Source organism: Globicephala melas, chromosome 3 (assembly GCF_963455315.2).
Source record: "Globicephala melas chromosome 3, mGloMel1.2, whole genome shotgun sequence".
Classification (NCBI taxonomy): domain Eukaryota; kingdom Metazoa; phylum Chordata; class Mammalia; order Artiodactyla; family Delphinidae; genus Globicephala; species Globicephala melas.
This window is the reverse complement of record NC_083316.1, coordinates 6,319,907-6,336,584: the sequence shown is the minus strand read 5'-3', so window position 1 is coordinate 6,336,584 and position 16,678 is coordinate 6,319,907. Positions and strand designations below refer to the sequence as shown.

At 49.4% G+C, this 16,678-nt stretch overlaps 1 protein-coding gene across 2 annotated transcripts; it reads left to right on the top strand.

The window, feature by feature from the left end:
• Positions 1–205: 205 nt before the first annotated feature.
• On the top strand, positions 206–14,762 carry CFAP90 (cilia and flagella associated protein 90). Of its 2 annotated transcripts, XM_060295646.1 has the most exons (4): positions 206–254; positions 456–690; positions 12,652–12,768; positions 14,574–14,762. In XM_060295646.1, exons 2-4 carry the CDS (start codon positions 544–546, stop codon positions 14,751–14,753), a joined length of 444 nt encoding a protein of 147 aa, XP_060151629.1. In that variant the 5' UTR covers positions 206–254; positions 456–543; the 3' UTR covers positions 14,754–14,762. The 2 variants fall into 2 exon arrangements, with proteins under 2 accessions (XP_060151629.1, XP_030712324.1); XM_030856464.2 differs by lacking the exon at positions 206–254 and having other exon boundaries at positions 350–690.
• Positions 14,763–16,678: the final 1,916 nt, after the last annotated feature.

Below are 16,678 nucleotides of genomic sequence, written 5' to 3'. Positions count from 1 at the left end.
GCCAGAAAGTTTTACATTACACACGCGGCCCTCTCTATCTTCTTACTGTGCAGCACTGTCCCAGACCCTCTTCAAGTTACTTGCGTTTTCACACCTATCACCTGTCTTCGTCATCAGACTGTCAGATCCCGGTGGACAAGGGCTGCTTGGTTCAAGGCTACATCCCCAGCGCCGGCACTCAGTAGATGCAAGGTCATTAACTGCCCAGCGAACAATGGTCTCTGAGTGAACGAACCGACACTGCGTGGAGAAGGGTAAGCAGGGTGGAAAGTGCGGATCCCAGAGGTGCCTCCCACCCGGGAACCCCGCAGCGGCTTTAGCCGGTGAGGCTCCCCCGACGCTCCAAGAAGGAAAGACCCGGGTGTGCACAGAGGTGCCGGGGGGCGGGGGAGGGTCGGCCCCACCCCCTCCCCGCCCCGCAGTCCAGCCTAGCTTTGCGCCCCCTCGATTTCCAGGCAACGGCCGAACGTGGGCGCCGGGCAGCCTGCGGCGGGCGGACTGGGACCAGACCCCTCGGGGGGCGGGACCGAGCACTGCGGCCGGATGGAGGACGAGGAGGAGGAGATCACCGCCGCCACGCTGCGGGGCAAGCCCCGGCCGCCGCCCATCTCCGCGCAGTCCGCCTTCAGCTACGTCCCGCCGCGGCGCCAGGACCCCAAGGAGTACAGCTACTACTACCGCCAGGGCAGGGTGAGAGGCCCGGGGCGGGGCGGGCGGGGCGGGCTGGAGAGCAGGGACGGGAGGTAGGGGGAGGATTGAGGGCAGCGCTACACTGCGGGGGAGGGGCCAGGGAGGTGCTGGGGGCGGGATCACACTGCCTAGGAGGGTGCTGGGGGCGGGGTCACACTGCCAGGAAGGGGTCCTGGGGGCCTGGCCGCACTATCCCGGAGGGGCCTGGGGGAGGGGGAATGGGGGACCTCCGGGGAGGGCGTTAGAGGGAGAAGGGGTGGGGCGGGGCTACACTGCCCGGGAGGATGCTGGGGGCGGGGTTACACTGCCGGCGAGGGCTTCTGGGGGCGGGGCTGCAGGCCGGGGCCGCCCCGCGGAGTGTGGAGGGCCGGGGAGGTGGGGCTGCAGATTCGGGTTAGACTCCGGGGCAGGGCTGCACAGAAGAGCTGGGGCGGGCTTGAGCGACACTGCCTGTGCGGGGTTCGGGGCGGGGCGCAGGGAGTCAGGGGGCGTACGGGTCAAAGGTGGTGGGAGGGTAGGAGAGTGGCCTCCCTCTGGGGCTCCTAGACCTCAGAGTACCGCGACTACGACCACCGGCGTAAGGTGGACCCCCGCGCCCCCCACGAGAGCATGGGCAGGCTCGGAGCCGGGTGTGGGGATGGGGGGAGGGGAAAAACGCTCACCTGGAAGGGAGCTGCGAGGCCGGGCGTGCGGGCTGGGCGGCCGGGACTGCTCAGCGGGTGTTTGGAGCCTTTTAGGGGTGGGTTAGGGCCGAGCTTTCCCCCGGGGGGAAGTGAGGGAGAGCCCCTGGGCTTCTACTTCTGCCGGGAGCAGCAAGGTGGGCCTGGTGCCCAGGATCTGGAGGAGGGTTGCAGGAGCGCGGGGCCACCCAGCCGGCAGGGGCACTGCTGCTTCTGGGGTCTGCCTGCTGCAGGCCTGGGCCGGCCCGAAAACAGCCACTACCTGAAGGCTTTCGCCGCAGTGACTGAGCCCGGACCGCCCAGGGCGCGGAAACCCTCCTAGAAGCCCGCCTGCGAACAAGGAAACCTCGAGGCAGGGCTGAACTGCCGCTGGCAGGGAGAGCGCGGCTGGGAGCGTCCCAGGATTGTGGCCGGGCCTCACCAGGCACACACGAGTCGTGGGGAAAGCCTGAGGGTCTGCGAAGGCCACCCTGCAGCCAAACCAGCAAGAAAAGGGAAAGGAAAAGAAACATTCAGAATTTGCGGGGGTCGTTTATTCCTTTCTTCTCCATGTTTTTCCTAAAAGTCTCCATCCAGTGTCTTGTACTGTACGTTGCTGCAGCCTGTCTTGCAGCTGGGGAAGCAGGGGCATCATTATTAAAAGGCGCATTGATTGGAGATGCTCAGCCTGCAGTGATAAGGGGTGGCCTGAAGAGGGATCTATAGATTAACCAAGTGCCTGGGAGGAAGGAGGTCTTTCCCTCCTGATGTGTGAGGTGTTCCCACCAAACACATCCTTTTCTCCCTACCCACAATCCACAGAGCCCAAGTGAATCCCCATTTAGATCAGGTCAGCACACATTTGAGTACTTGCCACATGTGAAAGGATACCACGGAGCTTAGCTGTGCAAACAGAAGCAGTAATGTCTAGTTTAGACAACTGTAATGTGTTGAACCGTGTCCCCCTATTATTCTTATGTTAGAGTCCTAATCCCCTGCACCTCAAAATGTGACTTTATTTGGTGACAGGGTCTTTACAGAGGTAATCAAAGTGAGGTCCTTAGTGGGGGGCCCTGATCCAAAATGACTGCCGTCTAGGAAAAGAGGCAATTTGGGCACAGAGACAGACCTGCATAGAGGGGAAATGATGTGGATGGACAGGGAGAAGACAGCTGTCTGTAAGCCATGGACAGAGGCTGGGAACAGATCCTTCCCTCACAGCCCTCAGAAGGAACCAGCTCTGCTGACACCTTGATCTCCGACTTTGGCCACCAGAACTGTGAGACAGTGTATGTCTGTTGCTTAGCCCCTGGTTCTGGGTACTTCGTGTTTTGGCAGCTCCAGCAAACCAACACATAAACCTCAGCCAGGAGGATCTCTTGTATCTGGTAGCGCCTCTCTGCTTGGCTTTGACGATATGGAAGGACAAAAGGACAGGAGGAAGAAAGGGGATGCCTGTAGCTCATCTGTCCTTGCCTCCCTGTTTCCTGACTGGCCCGAGCTTGAATATCTCTGCTGACCATTAAGACAGGAACGGGATTGAGAGCAGTGGTTCCCAACCTCACAGCCACCATGGACCTCATATCTTTTCCTCCCATGAGCAATATATTTTGAAAGAACTTATTGCCAGTGAATTTATGAGTCACGCATAGCATTAATGCACAGCATGAGAGAACCAGCCAAAAATCAAGGAGTCTTGATGTTTTAAGTTGGTCCACGCTGTTTTATTGAAAGTATATAAGTATTATCCGGCTTCTTGACATAATGAAAAAATTCACAGTACACCATTTTATGTGTATCTTTGAGGGGTCTTATTGATTACCACTTTGAGGCTATAGGGAAATAAGATAAAGGATTAAGCAGGTGGGGACCAAGATACATATCTGTCAGAGAAAAAAGCCAGGGTGCAGGATCCCGCTAAGGACTCTGGGCAAATGGGTTTGGGCTTGGGGAGACTGAAGCTCTGAATCAGATGGATTTACCCATCCAGCCACGAGAGCTGTGGGTGCCGGAAAAAGCAGAGAAGACCCCTCTACCCCCTGTGGGCCAGACACTACCAAGGGAAAAGGGGCAGAGTTGAGTTTGGCAGACTCAGTTTATTCTTCCTAAATTCACCAATCTGACACATGGCTCCACCTTTCTGGGGCAAATCAACCAAGGGGCAGAGAGACGCCCAAGGTATGAGGTGACCAGGGCTCCGTACTTGGAAGCAGATCAGAAGTGGGCAAGAAATGTACCCCTCTGGTGCAGGGGCCATGCATAGGAAGCCTCCTGGGCCAAATCTGCCCTGCCAGCTGTATTAAGAAAGTTTTATTAAAACACAGTCACATGCCCATGTGTATAGTATTGTCAATGGCAACCACACAGAGTTGAATAGTTGCAACAGTGACCATGGCACCTGCAAAGCCTAAAACAGTGACTATATGTCCCTTTACAGAAAATGCTTGCCAACATCTGCTCTGATGTCTTACTGCCAATGGAGGGATGGGCCTTAGACAAATTAATGCAAAGCAGATTTTAAGAAAAAAAAATTCAGTACTGTTGATAGCTGGGGTCACAGGCAAGTTCAAGTCCTGAGGCCTTTAGCGTCACAGGGAAAAAAATGATGCAGGAGAAAGGTTAACAACTAAATAAAAAAGCCTTCAAAGCAGCAAGAACCACAAAAGACATTTCAAAGTCCATTTGCAAGCCAGCTACCAATGGCAATAATGACCTTGTATGTGCTGGTATTCAATCAGCTACAGGATTCCAGAAGCTGATTCTCTGACCTTGAGATCATTTGGACTAAAAAGGATGAACTCTGTATCACAGGTTTGCTGGGGTCTCACCTGCCCCAAAATTCTTTGTAAATAATTCCAGGCCCCGCTCAGAGCTGGGAAGAAATATTGCAAAAGTAGCTCTTAAGTCAGTTGCTGTGTGTCACACTCACCGGTTAGTTCCTTAGTAGCACAGGCCCAGGCGTCCTGCATTATTAGTCCTCTGTGTTATTAGTTCAAACACTCTGTCTCACCTTGCCCGTCTCGGGATCAGGGATTGAACAGCACCAAATGCATGGAGCTCTTATGAGAATTAATTTAATTAATGGGTGGAAAGTGGCACGTAGTAAGCCCAATGTAGGAAGAGCTCTTCTTATTATTATTTGTTCTTCTTAGTGATGATTAGAGTTTCCTTTCATTGAGGGACCGGTCCTGGGGCCTTTTATCCTCCATCTTGTTCACTGTTGGAAATTAACACAGGTGAGGCAGGTAGTCTGCGTGACAATCTGGTGGTTCCTGATGTTCTATAAGGCATCTCCCCCGCAGGAGCCCAGAGTCAAAGCTCTTGCAGCAGCACACTTAGTTAAAGCCCCAGTAATACCCTGGATCTTAAGACAAATTTGTCCTCTAAAGCTGCCAGCGAAAATGCTGTCAAGTGCTGTCCTGCTCCCTAGGGAGCCTCTAGCAGTGTGGGCTTTTTCTACGAAATAGTGTTCCATAGATTCAGTTCAATGGTGTTTTGAAATTACTTTTTTCTTCTTCTGCCTCGTGCAACATTTCTGCTACTGAAATGGAAAGGCTAAGTCAAAGGAGAATGCCCTTTTATGACAGTTTTGATTAAATTTCTCAAAGTCTAAAAGCTACATTAAAAAAAAATCTTAGACAGTTTTAGAATATGCTTTCCTTCATGCTAATGTGAATTGTGGGTAGCTGTGTCTTGAGTGAAGCTTTGCTCAGAAAGTCCAACCTTAGTGTTGGTGGGATTAGCCGACTTTCTGTGACGGTGTGTGGTGGAGAGAAAGAGGCAAGGGGCTGACTGTTTCTTTACCCTCCTGATACTGAATTTCCTTTGCCTCGTGCAGCCAAGCGCTTGGTAAACATAACGATGGGTGTTGACTGCACAGAGGTGCAAAGGGGTGTCCCTATGCCCACGTCCAGGATACAGGAAGCATTAAATACCAGCTCCCCAAGCCCTTCCTGGCCCCTCTTCACCTTTAGGCATCAAGTACATCTGCCATACAGGCTTGGCCACTCCTAGGGGCTGTGGAGGACACATGAGCTCCAGTTCTGTTGCTGGGCCACCTGTCAAAATCTAGGCAAGTTTCTCTATCTTATCCATCTTGCACCCGCATGACTCCAGTCCCAATGTGTACTAGCCAAATGCAAGTGTGCCTGCCCCGCCCCCTGCCCACCAAGACACACTCCCCATCCTGCCTGATCTTCTCCTTTGCATGTGTTAGTATCTAACCTACTAAATATTTCACTTGGTTATCTTGTTGGTTTTTTCTCTCCTATTAAAATATGAGCTCCATGAGGGCAGGGATTTATTTGTGCGAATCCTCTGTCCTCAGCGATAGAAAGAGTGCCCACGGTCTCACTGGCTGATGAACCAGTGAGGATGAATAAATGGATGCGGATTTTTTAAACAGAGAGACAAGTCAGCGATTGATGAGCTTAGCTTCTTAGACTAAACAGAGGTTTCCTTTTGGATTATCTGCTGTTTGGGTTATCCTTGACCTTGCTCTTCTCCTCGGGGGACTAAACTTGGGAGTGGACTCTGGTTGCCGCTCTCTGTCTGAGCTGGCTGCGCTTGTACTGTTCAGTGACCTGCCCCTGGGAACTTAAGGCCTGGAGGGTGGGGCTCAGTGTCTTCCTCCAGGGCAGGTGGAAGGGGGACAGGTCACCCAAGAGGGATAAAGGAGTGAGAGGAGAGGTCATGTATGCCCTTCTAGTGGAAGTGATTCCTCTGGAAGGAAACAACAGGAATAGGGAATTTCCTACCAGTTGGTTCCCACCAGTCATGACCACCCATGTGAGCACACGGTGCATGCCTTTCCACATGCGTTTATGAATGCAGTCACGTATGTCAAACTTTTAAATATAAGAACATGTTCACACACGATCGCGCATCTACGTGTATATATTTGCAGCATGCTCTTTTCATTTAATAGTGTATCTCAGACTTTTTTTCAAAATCATCCCCTTTTAAGAAGTACAACAAGCAAATGATACATGAAAACAAACAGCATTTTCCCCAATATATTTGACCAAGTGACAACATGTAAGACTAGATTCAGGTTTCAGCCCCCGTGGATGGCCCTTTCTTCCTTGATGTGAATTGCTGGGGGGCAGGGGGCGGAAGAGGGGGCAAATGGGGAGCTGGTATCAATGGAAGAGAGAAGGCAACTGGCTTCATTCTTATTAAATTGATAAACTATTCAGATTATTTGGAAAGTTATGAAAATTTCCCAAACTTGTGATCTTAACACACCAGAGAGGAAATACAATCTTTGCCACAAACCAAAGAGAATAGTTGAGTATTGTCCTTTTTAAAAAGTTATCATTATGTCCTTGACAAGTGACATTTCTTCTGAGAGATAGAATTTTGAACAATATTAAAATTAATGAAAACATACTCCTTAAGCTTCATACACTGCTTGACTCCCAAGGAGAAGCACTGAATTTATCAGAAGTAAAATGAGGCCCTTATGAATCAAAGAAAACCATTTTCAGTCACCTTGGGAATTTTCAGTTTTAAAAGTAGGTCACAAAGCTCTGGGTAGGCAAACAGTACCTGAAAGCCTCCAGGTGAGAGATAGCAGTACTATGTCCCCTGAGGAGAGGAGATGAGAGGAGCTCGGTCATAACCTTATTAATAAAGGTGGGCTAGGATGTGCTATGCAAACAAATGGACCCCAAACCCTGAGAGTCTTAACTAGTGGTGTGTCAGAGCCTGATCATACTGACAAAGAGGGGACTTTTAGCATCTCTTCTGAACTCTGCATTCAATTGGAAGCCTGAAATTGGCCATGATGGGAGTATTTACACCACAGAAATTAGCAAACACTACAAATCAGGTCTTTTTTCTCCAGAGAGCAGGTTGTTAACATAAGTGCGCCGGTGGCCTTAAGCATATAAACATAACGTAATGAAATACAGTCCAACATGTATGTTTCTCCTGGGCGGGTCTTCTTAATGCAGTTACTTGGGGAACTGAGCTTCTCTGTTTTAGTGACTCCATTATTGCCAGGGCCTGGGAATCTTTGGGACTTTGGGTCTCTCCCTGGATCCTTTAAATTGCTGGTCAGTGAGCAAGGAGAGAGAGTGTGGAGGCCTGCTGTGAGTTTCTTAGGGACCAGGCCTAGGAGATGGCGTCCGCTGGTTTCACCCACATTTCCTGGCCAGAGCTGGTCACTTGGCCCTGGCCTAATTGTGATGGAAACTTACAATGAAGAGTGCATTTATATTCAGAATGGTCTGAAAGGGAGGAGAAAATAAAGGACTTGAATCTCAGTTTGCTCAAAATCTTCCCCCAACTATTTGTGTGAGAGTTTGTGTAACTTCTGGGAGGAAGAGAGCTTCCAAGTTTGGGAGGAGGCACTGGGTATAATAAAGCCCACAACCCCAGAAGAGACAGCCCCCAGGCACCCTGTGGGCTGGAGGTGGTAGGCTAGGACTTCTTCCTTGTTTATGAACTTGCATTAGTCATGATAAGCTAGGTTATGCTGCAGTAACGAACAACCCCCAAAGTCTCAGTGGCCTGAAACAAAGCTTATTTCTCATGCTAAGCGTCCAACAGGGATCAGAAGGGTGACTCTGCCCAGTACCGTCCCTCTGTGGCCACCGTGGAAGCTGCTAACACCTCAGTCTGAAGCTTCAGGAGTCCCTGGCACCAGCTCTTAAATACTTCCGATCGAAGAGTCACATGTCACCTCTACGCACCATTCATTGGTTAGAACTGGGCTCATGGCTTCACTAACCTAAAGGAGAGGGAAGATTAATCCTCTGTGTAGTCAGTAGAGGAGCACTGAACATTGGTGATGTCTACCAAGCCAGTAGGTCTACCGATTCAGTTTACCTGAGCAGAGTGTTCCATGGTTGGGTCTCTGGTTCCACTGCAGTAACCTTTGTACTATCTCTATCCTTACTTTCCATCGTTCAAAAGATGGCTACTTCTCCTTATCGCGTATGCTGTTAGAGCTGCTGTAACAAAGTACTACAGACCTGGCTGCTTAAACAACAGAAATTTATTGCCTCACAGTTTCTGGAGGCTAGACATCTGAAATCAAGGTGCTGGCAGAGTTGGTCCCTTCTGAGGCTGTGAGGGAGAAGCTGTCCCCCCGCCTCTCTCCTTAGCTCAGCTGTCTTCTCCCTGTGTCTCTTCATATCATCTTCACTTTCTGCCTATTTGTGCCTGTGTGCAAATTCTTTTAATAAGGGCACCAGTCTTGTTGGATTAGGGACCCACCCTATCCCAGTCTGACCTCAACTAATTACGCCTTCAGTAATCTTATTTCCAAATAAGGTCATGTTCTGAGGTACTAGGGGTTGGGACTTCAACATATGAATATAACACACAGGGAGCTTACTCCCCAGTGGCCTTGGCTACAGTGGTGTGGTCCCTCCTGTCAACTTCATTTGCATCCACTTGTTACCCCCAGGCCAGACAAAAGCTGATCCTTCCTTCTTTGGTGCTACTGTACTTTGTACATACCTCTGTTCCTCCCTGGGTGTTATGTTGAGATATTTTAATTAGTGGGTTTATTTCCATTCCCAGCCTTTAGGTGGTCTCCTTTAAAGTAGGGTCTCCCTATTTCTGTTCCAGAGTCTAGGAGAGTGCCTGGCACAAAGTAGACCCAATGTGCTTTGGAGGCTGAAAACTGAAGGCCCCCACTGGTCTTACGGCGTCAGCCCAGGGCTACAGACTGGAGTGATTTTTCAGTGTTAGGAGTAGGGGTCACCATAGGGAAACTGATCGTGGGCGATCAGACACCACGACCAGAATAAGACCAGAATACATTATAATGATACTCAAAACACAAAGGAGCTAAGGAAATCATGAGAGAAAAATAAAGGGGCTCTGCTTTGACTTTAAAAAAAAACAGTCATCTGTGAAATAGAGGAAATCCCTTGAGAGATTTTAATAGCAAAATATCAGGAACCCAGAAGCTCTGTTTTGTGGCAGCATCTAAATCCAGTTTGGCTTTTCTTAATATCATTTTGCTTCAAATCATAAAGGAATAAAAAAGACTGAAAGAAGAAAGATTAATAATTAAAATCCGGGAAAACCCAGATTTTTGGTTTGATTAGGATTTGGAAATGGACAGTCACATTACTAAGTAAGGCTGCCTGCCTGGTGATGGATTAAATTTTTCTTATTTTTCAATGATAGAAAAAAACTCGTTTTTACTCTGAAAAGTCCTGAGTAAGCAAAATCCCCACACAGAAGACTTAAAGATTCTGATCACATCCGTCAGCAGTGAGATTTCTAATAAAGACTCTTCTAAGATATAGTAGGCTGTTGGTACCTAATCCTGGGGATGGGAGTCCGGCATTGCTGCTCATAGATCTTACTTCCATAGAGTATTTTAGGAGACCCAATTAGAATAGAAGAAATAGGCATTATTCTGTAAAGCTGCATATTGCAGTGGGTTTCTCCATCATAGGGGACAGAATGAAGCAAGACTTCCTTCCTCGTTCAGGTAACAGCGATGGCATTCTCATTCTGTTCTTGAGTTCGTTCCTCCCTCTTTAGTCTTCCTCCCAGGACAAGTCCAAGGACCCCAGGGGCTTACTCAGTTCAGGAGGGGCAGGCGGGAATGGGCCACCTGCACAGGAAGCCAGCACAAGGAGGATCCCTGTTTCCCCTTCTGTCAGGGCTGCCCCCTTGTGGTGGGGCTGAGCCGCACACCCGGGAGCAGCTAGTCACTGCAGGGAGCAGAGACTGGCCGCTGGCCTCCTCCTCTCTGGCCCAAGGTTCTCAGGGTGCAGAAGGGCTCTGGCTGCAGGTGCAGCTCCCACTCAGGTGCTCGGTCCTAGGAAACCAGGTCATTCTGTTGCCCACGGCAGCTCTTTCCCGAAACACACCCATTTCACGGGTCAGTCAGGCCAGGAGGGATTCCAGTGACAATGGAAAATCTACATTATGACCAAGAGCCCAGCCTACATTACCGTGTAAATGCGGGTGATGTAGGGGTGATGGGGTTTCAAGTTACTGTTCGTGTCTGCCTCTGCCGGGCCTGGCCAGTAGCTCTGAACCCCAAAGGGAAGGGTCTGCATTGCAAAACCCCCTTTACAGGAGGCGAGCATGCTCCTTTGGAGAATTTGTGTCCCACCATCCCAGCAGAGTGGGTGGCATCCTTGAGCTTCTGCTGTGTCTCTGCCGGACCCGCTGGCCCCGTAGCTTACCCAAAAAAAGGTTTCCTGTGAGGTTTGCTTAATCTCTCTAGGCTAGAAGTGAGCACCCAGCCAACCCCACCAGCTTCTGCTTCTGTGGACATCCTACACACTGATGTTAAAGATACTGAGATTTCTTCTTCATTTCCTGAAGGTTTTTTAAGTTTGAATTTTATTTGATAAGCAAATGTCTGATTTTTACATGGGCAAAGTGATGGATATTTTCTTTGTGATATTTCTCCATTGCTTTCTTGCCTAGGAGGTCCCTTGTGGGTTTTCCTTTCAGTTATTTTTCTAATCCATCCAGAGTTTACTTTTGTCCATAGGGTGATGTGAAGACCCAGCTTTCTTTTTCTTTTTTTCCCAAACAGCTAGCCAATGTTCACAGTACCAAAAGCTGAATAATGTATCACCTCTCCACTGATTTGGGTCTTTTGCTTTTTAATCCCACGAGTACAAGGTTACCTTCAGGAGGTTGTAGGGTGTAGGTGGCCTTCAGGAGGCGGGAAAGTCAGGGCCGGCCAAACCAACGCGTGCAGAGGCCCAGCAGCTGAGTGGGGGAGGGAAGACAAAGCCAAGAAGAAGCTCCTGCGAGGTGACCTCATTAAATGACCATCAGGGCACGGATTCAGAAGCCATGGCTCCTGTCTCTAGTCACTTGGAGTGACTCGGAACGTAGGCAAACCAGGATTCCAGCATCACTGAATAAGTGCCTTGAACATGGTACCACTGAAATTCTGAAGAACTTGAAAATAATGTTTCTAAAAGACGGCGTTGTTTTCCTGACTAGATGGTTAATGGCACCAGGACAGCAGCCGTGTCTGAGTTATCTTCAAACCTTCCCGAGCTGGAGTGGCACGTCGTGCACGGGACAGATGAGCTGTGAAGGAGTTTTCACGGCTGGGCTGAAGGTACATCACACTCCAGCCGTATCCGCTGTTGTCAGCAGCTCTTGAGCTCCCACACTGAGAATGGGCGGGATGTGTTTTCCAACAGACTGCACGCAATGTGCATCCTTTTCACCGTTACCTTCTACCTCTGTGTCCTTCCGTCGGAGGGGGACTCTTCTAACATTGCTATTCAGGATAAAGACAAACAAGCAAGCAGAGGTTAGAGGCCCCGCAATCCCAAATTCCAGCGAGGTGGCGCATCTGCCTTTGCTGCTGCAGGATTCAAGGCAGCTGGCCCTGGGCTGGAGGAACAGAAATGACAGGCCTGACTTACAAGGCGAAGATTAAAGATCAGCTAACGCGTGGATTTCTATTCCTTTTACTAGCTACCAAATGAGGCAGTTTTATTTTTGTAGTAAGAAAAATTGGGGGTAAAAAAATGGAGACGTTACAGATGGCAGCTCTGTTAATGGGATCATTTTCTAACACATTAGAGCTGTGCGTGTGAGTATTTTATACTATGTTTGGATATATGTGTATATTATACATATGTATATATACACATATATAACATATACCAAATATATGTGTTCATATACATATGAATTACAGTTTTTATAGCTGCCACATATGATTAAAGAAAATATTTCTCTCTAGAGAGGGAGAACTTCTATTTGGGTATATTGTCCTAGTATTCAGTTATTGTTAGTTTTTCAAAGCAGTACGAGCCTATTATACAAAATTTGAGAAATTCAAGAAAAGTAGAAATGAAGGAGAGGGACTTCCCTGGCGGTCCAGTGGTTAAGACTCCAAGCTTCCACTGCAGGGGGCGTGGGTAAGATCCCTGGTCAGGGAGCTGAGACCCCACATGCCACGCGGCATGGCCAAAAAAAAAAAAAAAAAATGGAGGAGAAAACACATATATTGAGTGGATTATCATAATTTTAAGACTTGAGCCCTAGGGTGGAGTCAGGGAGAGCCAGGAGCCTCCTCTGGGAAGAAGGAGTCTGTAACAGTCTAGGAAAAGTGTCCCTGGAAACATCTCCATCCTGTCGGGCCTCTCAGGAACTTGGGGCCTGGCGTCCCTGCTCTGGTCACTGCCTGAGGGGTGGTGACCTTCCCCATACACGTTCGGTGCAGTCGGGAATCTCTGTACATCTCCACTCTTCATCAGGGAGACTTTGGGCTCTCAAGCCACATGAAGCTTCCACAGCTCAGCCCTTGAATAAACCATGGCTTTCTTTCTCTTTTTATTCCCAGACCGGAATCATTTCCCTCTATGACTGTGTTTTTAAGAGGAACCCAGGTTATAATCAGAAATTGCACCGAGACGACAGAGAACATGCAAAAAGCCTGGGACTCCATGTTAACGAGGAGGTAATAGTAAGGCAGGGTATCGCTGGGTGTGAACAGATTCACTGTGTGTGTGTGTGTTTAGCACTGTGTGCAGTTGGCTGCACGTAACTCGCCTTTGTGAGGCTCTCCTCTGTCTCACTGTGCCAGGAAGTGAAGACTAAGCTACTGTCACAGCTCACTCCATTCTGCCATGTTAAACTGTGTATTAATTTTTGTGACTGTTGGTTGGTCCTCTAGAATGTAACAGTTCCATGACAGCAAAACTCAGGAGTTCTTTTCAATAGATAAACAGGTCTTTGCTTAACCTCCCAGGCCTGGCTATCATAGTTCTAAGAACACTGGCCTTCCAGGGATGAAACCACACATGCAGGAAAGAGTATTTCTCCCAAGTTACCAGGCCACTGTATGTACCACATACGGCTCAGTTCTTCTTTTATCTCTGCATGGTTTTCTGAGAGGAAGGGCTTTGCTTCTCGTCAGCTGCACAGGGTGGGTGGTGACCAACAGAGGTAACCAAACTCACAGGGTGAGAAGGTCAGGCTCACAGCAGGTACAGGGGGTTGGGTGGTGGGTTGGAGATGTGGGCGTAGAGAGGGGGGTTGATAGGGATGGGGTGGGGGAGGAGGCTGTGCATCCCTTTGGCATGGTCGAGCCCACTTGCTGCTGGGTTAGACCCTCTTCCACACTAGGACATTGTCTCTCTAAATCTGATCCGAGGACTGTTTATTAAGATCTGGATTCTGTATTAATATCATAATCCTTATACAATACACAGAAATCTGGATGAAAAAGCTTCTAGTGGGATTCCTTTTTGGATCAGAGGATTTTTGCCTGTAGCAGCCAATGTTTAAGAAGACCACCGGGTCACTTTCAAAGAAACTTTTAACTGCTGTGAAATTAAGTGATGGAGGTACTATGAAGTATCACCACTTAAGTCACAGACATTAACTTTGTTTTTCTGTTGTTTTGGTTTGAGTTAATTCATTCCAAGTTGGTAGTGAAGTTAGTGCTTTTCTCTCATAAGCACACACCTGGCATGACTTAGATCCAGTCAGAGTTTTTGAGCACCTCCCATGTGCCACTGAGTATAAAGGGAAGAAAACAGAAGTGTCTGTCCTCCTAGAGCTGACATTCCCACGAGGAGACAGAGAAATAAAAGCCAAACAAATAATGACCTGGATGCCAGATATTGATAAGTGGTATGCAGAGAAATACAGTCTTTTAAGGGGATGGAGAAAATGAAAGGGATGAAGGGGGCTGGGGACATGATGGGGGGCCTGGGGAGATGAGGGTGTCTGGGGGATGGAGCATGGGGAGATGGGGGATAGGGGAGATGAGAGGTCTGGGGAGATGGTAGATCTGGGGAGATGAGAGGTCTGGGGAGATGGGAGATCTGGGGAGATGAGAGGTCTGGGAGATGGGAGGTCTGGGGAGATGGGAGATCTGGGGAGATGGGAGGTCTGGGGAGATGGGAGGTCTGGGGAGATGGGAGATCTGGGGAGATGTGTATCTGGGAGAAGGAAGAAGGCGGACAGAAGACAGGCAGTAGGAGCTCGGGGAGAAAGGAGGAGACGGGGAGGAACAGGACCCTGAAGTCAGTGGGTACCTGTTGCCCCGTGCGAGACCTTGGTCTTTCCTCTGAAAGACTTGAGGACAGCGGCAGGCCCTGAGCAGAGGGGACAGGGTGTGAATTGGTTAAAGAGGTCCCCCTCCCCGGCGTCAGCGTGGAGGGGTCCTAAGAAGCCAGGTGGAGGTGGGGCGCAGATGCGCGGCACGCGGGCTGGACAGGTAAGAGCGCTCTGCTCCCTGACCCTCACCCCCAACAGGAGCGCGAGAGGCCAGTGTGTGTGCTGACGTCTTCTGTCTATGGGCGGCGCATCCACCAGCCTGTGGAGCCCCCGAACCGGGATCACTGCCGCGCCGGCCACGTGAAGGCCGACTTCTACCGGAAGAACGACATCCCCAGCATCAAGGCTCCCGGCTTCGGTCACATTTCTCCGTCCTGACGCCCTCGCATGGCCCGAAGGGCGCGGGCGAGAGGGATGGCACTGGGGGGGGGGGGAGGGGAAGGGGGGACGCGGTGTGGCGCCGGCCTCAGGGTCCCTGTGTGGACCTCCCGGGCCAGCGGGCGACCCCTGATGTGCCCCCGATGCACTGGGACCGCGGGAAGGACCGCGCAGGGCTGCTTCCCGCACGTTTCCTTGGCGACCAGCCTGGCCAAAGGCTTGCGAGTCTGAGGATGGACACCTACCTAGTATGACGGTTTTCACGCGAACCGATTTCAGATGAAATGATGCTGGAGACTGATCCATTATGAGCATCTGAATACAATGAAAACCTTGCTCCCCCTTGACAGCGGTTGGGGTGATCTTTGTTCGCTCCTCTCCACGTCTGTGAGTCTTCCTGGCGGAGGCACTGGTGGCAATGGTGCGCAGGTCCTTTTCTTACCGGTTATGGAAACCTCCGTCTCACAGCACAAACAATACTTAATGGGGAGATAATGAAATTGCCTTCCGGCACAGCTGAACTCTAGCGTCTACAGCATTCCTCCCCCCACCCCGCCACAGGCCTGAGCCACAAATAACAGAATTTTGGACAAACGAGGACAAAAGTCCCTAGTAGGATGGGTGGCCTCGGTGGCCAGCAGTGCTGCTGTCATCCCTCGGTGGAGAAGCAGCCAGAGGTCACAGGAAGAGATCGGGCTTTGGCGCTCGACAGACTTGGGTAACACTGTGGCTCCTGCACCTTCTAGCTGCACGGGGTAGGGCAAATGGACTCACCTACTTGAGCCCACATCTCCTCAGCTTTAAAGTGGGAGTTCTAAACCTCGAGGAGTTTGTGTGGGAATCCATAAGCCACTGGAGTGTGGTCTTAACCTGCACGATAGGGGCTGTGACTGTCACTTTGAACAGTTTTCTTTTAGGAAGCAGCTGCTGCCTTTAACCAAAGTTAGAAATGTTTAGTTTGGAGGTGATTTGAAACTTATTCAAGCATTAAGATATTGGCTGTGTTTTTAATGAATGGATTTCTTGCAAGAAATCATCCCTCACCTATCATGATTAAATTTTCCACAGCTTAGCAGTTAATGGGCAGGTGATCTAATTAATTTCAATGCTGATTCCTCCATTGCTGGTTTTATTGTCTTGATTCTCTAAGGACTTATGACACTGCGTTCCTGGCAATTTCAAGGCTGAATGATTCTTAACTATTTCCTTATACTTCTGAAAATGTTTTTTCACTGTCGGTGTCTCCTATGTTTTTTCAAACAAATAGCAGTTTATTTGGAATGCCTTTGGGTGCATTAAGCATGTTTATAGTAACATGATAGAAAATATATAAAGTTTGGGTGATGGAAATTTTTATAAATTATTCTTTCTTCAGTCTTGATTACCAAGAAAGACAAGCCATCTCTAAGAAATGCCTTTGGGGCTTCCCTGGTGGCCCAGTGGTTAAGAATCTGCCTGCCAGTGCAGGGGACACGGGTTTGAGCCCTGGTTCGGGAAGATCCCACATGCCACGGAGCAACTAAGCCCGTGCACCGCAACTACTGAGCCTGCACTCTAGAGCCCGCAAGCCACAACTACTGAGCCTGTGTGACGCAACTACTGAAGCCCATGCATCTAGGCCCGTGCTCTGCAACAAGAGAAGCCACCGCAATGAGAAGCCCCTGCTCACCACAACTAGAGAAAGCCCGTGTGCAGCAATGAAGACCCAACACAGCCAAAAATAAATAAATAAATAAATAAAAAAGAAATGCCTTCATCTGAACGTAGTTGCGATAAATTAATGTCAGATTATTTTCAGTTACTTTAAGTCAGATTCTACTCCCTTAACCTTCTACTACTTTTAAAAAGCAGGGCTTTAATTGGGCAAGCTTTCAAAAGCACTCTTGTTTATTAGGAAGCAAAGGAAAATTATATTTCTTTCAGCA

Excerpts from the sequence above, each read along its gene's own strand:
- CFAP90 (XM_060295646.1), top strand. The coding sequence starts at position 544 with ATGGAGGACGAGGAGGAGGAGATCACCGCCGCCACGCTGCGGGGCAAG. Across the intron at positions 691-12,651 it reads ACTACTACCGCCAGGGCAGG|ACCGGAATCATTTCCCTCTA; the intron begins GTGAGAGGCCCG and ends TTTTATTCCCAG. Across the intron at positions 12,769-14,573 it reads GACTCCATGTTAACGAGGAG|GAGCGCGAGAGGCCAGTGTG; the intron begins GTAATAGTAAGG and ends CACCCCCAACAG.